Source organism: Microtus ochrogaster, chromosome 26, assembly GCF_000317375.1.
Source record: "Microtus ochrogaster isolate Prairie Vole_2 chromosome 26, MicOch1.0, whole genome shotgun sequence".
NCBI lineage: Eukaryota > Metazoa > Chordata > Mammalia > Rodentia > Cricetidae > Microtus > Microtus ochrogaster.
Window position 1 is genome coordinate 13,991,722 of NC_022025.1, and position 7,140 is coordinate 13,998,861.

The window sequence follows — 7,140 nt, forward strand, 5'->3', positions numbered from 1 at the left end:
AAACCATTCACGCTGATCACCAAGGGTAAGGGAGTAATCAACCCCCTTTTCTTTTACAGTTTTCATGTTTTTTTTTTTTTTTTTTAGCTTCAAAAGGAATTTCAAATGCTAAAGAGAATATACTTTAGTTTCAGGTGGTGGTCAGAAACACCGTTCACGCTGATCACCAAGGGTAAGGGAGATTTGCATGCGTGAGTACGGTGGTTTGCTACCCAGCCTAAAGATGAAAGTGCCATTTCGTGAGAAATATTTAATGTAGTCAGCTGAGTGTGATCTTTATATGTGCGATCAAATGTGTAGTTCCATCATTTATCACGATATAGCTCTTTTCCATCTACAAACACACACTATAATTTATTTAGGCTATGATATAACATAGTAGAAAAAAATCTGCAGGGATATAGGTAAAATTTCTATATATGTGCTGGTTTGCTTACACACATTTAGATGTCTAAGTATCCAATATGAATGTATTTTCGAAATTCTACAACTGAGAAGAGATAATATTATCATAAAGTTGGCCCAGCATGACGGAGCTCAGCATGCAGTGACCACCCATAAATTATATCTTATCCAGTCAAAGGGGAGATAATTTATGAAAATATTAGAGTTACCTTTCTTAGTTTCGTTAGACTAGAGCTTAGATATGTGGGTTTTATTTTTTGATATACTTCTAGAAGCCTTGTACAAATTGGTTAGTATTAAAAATTATCAGCCTACTATTTCTTCTGCTTCCCTAAATAGATCATTGTTCTTTTAATATAAAGGAAAGAGCTGATGGAAAACAAATATCAAAACTGATGGAAAATACTCTACTTAATTTTTTTTCTTCCAGTTTAAGAACTAACCTAGTCACTATAATCTTTAATACAAGTGTGGAGCTGTGGCCATCAACGCAGCAGCAATGCACCATTGCTTTCCTTTGTATATTTATTCCTTTAATTCATCATCTTCTTTGAAGTTTATTTCAGGGTTTAAACCAACTGCATCATTGGTAAACATGATTCGGGACTTTGAAACTTCATCAAATCTCTCCGGCATTATGGCGTTCCTTCTATCTGGATATCCTACTTCATTTCCTTATGGGAGAACTCTTGACATAAGGAAAATACAGGCTATAAAGAGAGGCTTGAGGGACTTTCAAGCTAAGTGCCAGAACTACAGATGAGACACAAGAGGCCTCGCGGCTATGGACCCTGTCACCGTGGACAGGAATGGACGTGGGCAGTCAGTCGCTGGCCATACTCTTGGGTCTGTATCTCAGGCCAAGGTCGGAGCACCCCCTACCTGTCACAGCTGGTGAGGTTATGTGGCAAAGGATGCTCCTTCAGAAGTTATGATCTTAAATGTGCTGCAAGCAGGCATATTAACAGTAGGAAGTTATAAGTGAGAAAGAGATATCTCGCAACATCTCCCTCAACCTAAGACAGACTGTAATAGATATACTCACAACTGGAGAAATGAATACCCAAAGTGTTCTAACCGTGAAAAGAAAGGTCAGGGGTGGAGTGAAGCCAACAGAGGAACAGAGTCTTGGATGCAAATACTTTAGCCATAACACACCTAATTTTCTCGAGCTGTATCCAGTCGGCAGTGTTATTCTTGGCATATGACACGGTGATGCTGGGGTCAGAATAGCTAAATCGGCAGGATCCTGACCCTGTAAGCAAGAATAAGAATGAATCTGAAGATCAAAACACAATGCAATTGCAGATGATTCTTCTCTATAAATATTTTCAATGCTTTAAAAATATTCGTGTTTATTCCACTATTCCCACTATGTTGAAATTTCTTGTGTTCTGTTATCATAAATGTGATTTAATAAACCATCTTTGGAACAAGAAGGAAGGTGCAAAAGACAAATTTCAGATTTATCTGGAGAATACGAACTATTTAAGTTACAGTAAAACACACAGTTCTGTGGCAAGAAATATGCCAATTTTCTGAATGATTAATAATGCCATTATTGCTGTTGAAAGTAGATATCAATTGATAGTGATTGTTTTAAATGCTGTATGAGTCGCTGAAGTGGGGAACAAAGTCACCATTCTCTTAGTTTATGGGTTATCTCAATAGTGCAGCAGCATAGAAGAAAGCAAAATACTGTAAGAACACTGGTTCCAAAGGATTACTATTGGAGATGGGGCAGGTGTTCCTTGATTACAGCCTAGCCCTTAATATCTGAGGCAGAGGCAGAACAGTCCATGGTGAATATTTGGTGCTTACTTCTCATTATTATTTTCAGTATTGGAGTGTGAGTACCAAAGGAAGTTCTAGAACTGATGATGAATTTGATTCTCCATTTCTAATAAGTTCACATAATAAAGAATGGTCTGAGTGTAATTTCAAAGATCTCAGAAAACCCAAAAACAGCAATGCAGCATTTGCTACAAGTTGACTGTAACTAATAATAGCAAAATTTCTATATTTCAATAAAAACAAATGAACCAAAAGGAAAAGAAACAGTACAATTTGTGTTTAACTTCCATCCATCTGCTAGAAGGCACCGCGTCTCAGCAAACAGCATCTGGTGGTGGTTTTATATTGGCAGCAGTCAGATTGGCCAAGCTTTCATAGGACTATATTTCATTTCATTGGTGTCTAGTACAAGACCATTAGTCCGGGATTGCCAACGCTGGCAATGAGCTAACAGGCCAAAAGGGTGTTTTCTTAGATTTATTCTTACAGCCGAAATGTATGGGGAAAAGGACTAGAGAAGGGAGCATCTAACAAAGGCCACTGGCTACACCGATCTACTCGGAAACCCACCCAATGCCACTGTAGCTGTTGCTAAATGCTACCTGTCATGAGCAGCTGATTAAAATAAACACCAAATTGCGTGGCTGGAAATGGAAGCTGCCAGGATTCATGGGAAAAACTTCAGCACGAAGAAGAATGAGGTCTGGCAGAGAACGGTGTTTCGGGGAAAGTCCAGACTAGCCTGAAGGTTTAAATGCTATTTGCCTGCTCCTTTTAATGTTTTGTGTGCCCCGGTGCTTAAAAGTCAATGAGCGGGGTGAATTCTTGAGAAGGGTAGAATAATAACCCAAAAGTTACACGCGGAATGCGAAGTCTTGCAAGCTGTTTATAAAGCAAGCATAGAAAGAATGTTGACACAGGCCAGACAGATACCCAAGGCAGCCCGATACAATCACTCTTTCTATCAGGCCCAACACGCTGCTATTTCAGTGTTTTGAGGTTAAACTTATGGCATGCCTATGAAACAGAGACACTTGACTCTTGACCATGGCAGGCGAATCACTTTATTTTTTTTTCAGTCACTGGATCATAAAATTCTCTACTGCCTAAAAGTGAGCCGTTTAATCCCTCTCCGCGTTACCACTGTAAAGGGGTCCTCACCAGCTCTCACGAGACTTCGGTACCATGTTAGCTCACCCTCCAGCTCCAGCCTCACCTGTCCTCACCTGAGCTCGCTTTCTGTCTGTAAGTGAATGACCTCTCCTGTACTCTCGTGTGTAAGGCTCACTGAGTCCCCAGCCTTTCCAGCACGTCTTCAGCAGTGCCGAGAAATCAAACGGTACTCTGATGATAACTGCATCAGGCCATCATAAAGGGCTCCAGGGAACCCTTTATGGACAATTGGGAAGCCATGACTTGGGTTCAGGGAAAGCGCTAAGGGGACAGAGATGGGGACTTCCACTAGCGGGAGAATCTTCTGGAGAGGTGTTCATATTTGGAGATCTGCCTCACTCAGAGGCTTTCCTGAGCGGCCCTTATAAGTGGCAGCGGTCTGGCGAAGGACTCACGTTTCATACCCACTCAGAGTGAAGCTGCTAACTGGATACAAACAGTTCTTCACATATACCCTGCCACAGAGATTTCCGTCACTGTGGTGAAGTTTGTTCTTTCCCACACTCTCTTGGTGGGGAAGAGGAGGAGTGGGTGACTCTTCACGCATTCTTGTATATTCTGGGGCCTAAAGCTACTTTCGACTTCCTGTACCCAGATGTGACATGCAGAGTTATTGCTTTTGTGAGGCTCGGGTACCTGAAACGGGTGCCTCTTTATTTCCCTCTCACATCAAAGATATCAAATTGACCAGTCTGAAATATAAGACCAGATGATAAGCGTCAAATGCAAAATATCCTCATTTGCAGACCCACTGATCCTACACCAGACCACTTTAATGCAATCACACCTTCTAAAACAGCAGCAGTGTAAGAACTTAGCGATTGGGCAATGTAAGGAAGATCACTGGAAACTATGGTAACAACTATGGTCTCAGAGACAACGTTGCGCTGAAGACGTGTCTGAAGTTCAAAGGTCAGGTGCACACCTTTATTCCCAGTACCCAGAAACCAGAGGCAGGTGGGTCTCTTTGAGTTGGAGGCAAGCCTGGTCTATATCGAGATTTCCAGGAGAGACAGTGCCAGGCCACACAGTGAGACCTTGTCTCAGAAACACCCACAAAACCTTCAAGCATTTCCTTTGGTTCTTGCCAGACTATGAAAAAGTCTGCCACTTTCATTTCTACTCACAAGGTTAAAAAATTATGAAGCTTAGAGTCAATAAACAAAATTAATGAACTTCTCCAATTTGCTGAGGAAGTCTGGGCACCACATAGCACTGCATATGATCACCAAGCCCAGCATTTGAGAGAGGACTGTATATTTTTTTTAATTTTTTTTAGGACTGTATATTTTATGTAAAGGGATTTTATAAATCCTCTGTCTAGCTGTCTCAGTTGTCAGCTCTTAATTCTAAATTAATGATTATAAGTGATAAAGACAGACAGACAGCAACACCGTTATTGAGCATTGTCACTGTGGTGTCTAGTGACAGATGTTTTATCAACAGGTCACCTCTGATTTAGGACACATCTGCACTGCACTATGATACAAGTCATCTCTTCCTTTGTGCTAGAAGTGCTGGATATCAACTTGAACCTGCCCATCAAGAAGCAGCTCTTTACTCTTCATTGAGATGTCCTGAGCTGTGTCTTTGAATCAATGCTATTCAACAAAACCTGCTTAGCATGGTCAAGTCATGCACAAGAACACTGGGTTGTCTTCACAGCTCCTCAGCATTTAAAGTCCTGTTCCAGATTATAGCCGATAATAGTGTAGGGTTTACATCGAGACAAACAGAACATGTGGATAACAATGCCTTTTCTTAAACACTCGTCTACATTTGCCACATTGCTTCATAAATTCATATTTTCTGCATTTCTCTGGCTATCGGGTGCTACTCTTTTCTAACTGAAACTGTACCCTTTGCCTCGTCTCTCTCCTTACCTTGCCCACCATCTCCACCCTCCGGTTTTGGTAACTACCATTCTATTTCCTAGAAGACCCAAACTGCATTAATTATATCTTTCCTCAACGCTTATCTCCTTTGGTTCTATTACCTCCTTTTCAGGCCTTTAATGGAATCCATACCATAATGACCCAGTGCGACGGTCAATACTCTGCCAAGTGGACAAGCAGGATCTAGAATTGCCTAGGAAACACAGCTCTGGATGTATCTGAGAGGGAATTTCTACACTGGGCTTAGTGAAGAGAGAGGACCCACAGCAAATGTGGGTGACACCATTTCACGAACTGAGATTGCTGACATAAACAGGATAACGTGAATGATGGCGCACCGGAGTTAATCTTTGCTCCCGATCGCGGATGTGTCATAACCAGCGGCCTCATGCCTCTGCTATCACACTCTCTCTGATGTAATGAACTGTACTTCAGACCATGAGGCAGAACAAACTCTTGATTAAATTGCTCCTGCCAGGTGTTATTTTCATAGCGATGAGAAAAGTAACTGATATAGGTAGGTTTATATCTCCCAAGAGATTTCTACTTAAGAGATCTAAAGGCTACTAGCCATCCCCAGTAGACACTTAATATTTAGTAAATCAAAATTAGAAGCCTTGGTCTCCTCCCACTTTTTACAGTGCAGTTGCCTCTGCTGAATCTTCTCCAAGTGCAATGTGTAGGGTTAGGAGAGCAGGTAGCTGAATCAGGCTGTCAATCTTACGATCTTTACGTTCACATCTCTTTACTGTGTGACACCAGGCAAGACACTGCTACTTCTGTGCCCCGATTTCCACTATTAAAAACTGGGGAAAACAACGGCAACCCACATCACAGAACTGCTGTGGAGGCTGAGGAGGTGACTCCTGGCATCCAGAGTCATTCTCGGTCCAGACCACGTCACTTCCTAGCCTACTAATCAACATTTCAAACATTCATTTATTCTAGGAAAAGAAATACCTGATTATATCTGTTCCCGAGAGAAAATTAAATTTAATTACCATTTATCAAAAATCATAGTACATCCCCCCTACAGATTCTGTCTCTGGCTTGTATCGCTTCCTGTGGCTGAGTAAATTACTCTGCAAGGTGCTTTGATTTCTTGCTTATATTATGTTAGGCTAATAGAAATCTTTGCTTTGTGGTAGCTGTGATGTTTACAAAGAACAAATTTTGAACAGAAACTATAAAGTGAGAGAAAATCCTAGCTATAGTGTAGGTGGAGGCCATGCGTCTTCTTCCAACTCAAGTTGTTTCAGAGGCTCTGTCCACAGGCAGGCCTAGGAGTGAGGGATTTGGGGCTCTGCTCGTTGTTGAATCTTATCAGCCAAGCGCTGTGTTCCTTAACTTTTGTAGAGACAGTTCAGTGCATGAAGAGATTCCGCTTAGCTATGTGTTGGGCAACAATTACGGGAGGTCATAGCCACAGTCGGCGAGGCTCCACTTGCAAGTTCTTGACTAATGTGTTTTTTTTCCCGCCCTTCAGTGGAAATGCTTTAAGTTCATACACAAAAAATGCTGCTCGGTCCCAGGACATGAACGTGCCTGCTTGTTAATAAGGCAGGCAAACAGATTAGCAACTGAATCTCCTTAAAAGAAGAAGAGCAAAGGAGACGTGCTAAGATTAGGGCACCAGGACGAATCAGAACAGAGACAAGAGTTCATAAAGTCTATACAGCTCTGGAATTGAGTTAAAATTCAGACTGTACAGTCCTCAGCTGCCAAGACCACATAAAATCTGTTCTGTCCAAATTTTCACAGTACCCACCAAGAAATAAAAATCTGCACCCTAGGAAATGAGCTTTTGTGAACTTCTAGGGATACTCTATGCATCCCTACTTCTAGGCATATGCTATGACCCCCGCTTCTAGGG

General features: G+C 41.6%; 1 protein-coding gene across 5 annotated transcripts in view; it reads right to left on the reverse strand.

Annotated features, from left to right (window-relative positions):
* Reln (reelin) overlaps window positions 1-7,140 on the reverse strand; it is a 441,277-nt gene that overhangs the window by 189,886 nt on the left and 244,251 nt on the right. For all 5 annotated transcript variants that reach the window (XM_026784681.1, XM_026784680.1, XM_013350437.2 and 2 more), the window contains exon 9: window positions 1,564-1,660. In XM_026784681.1, the coding sequence (XP_026640482.1) occupies window positions 1,564-1,660 (97 nt within the window). The remainder of the gene's footprint in view (window positions 1-1,563; window positions 1,661-7,140) is intronic.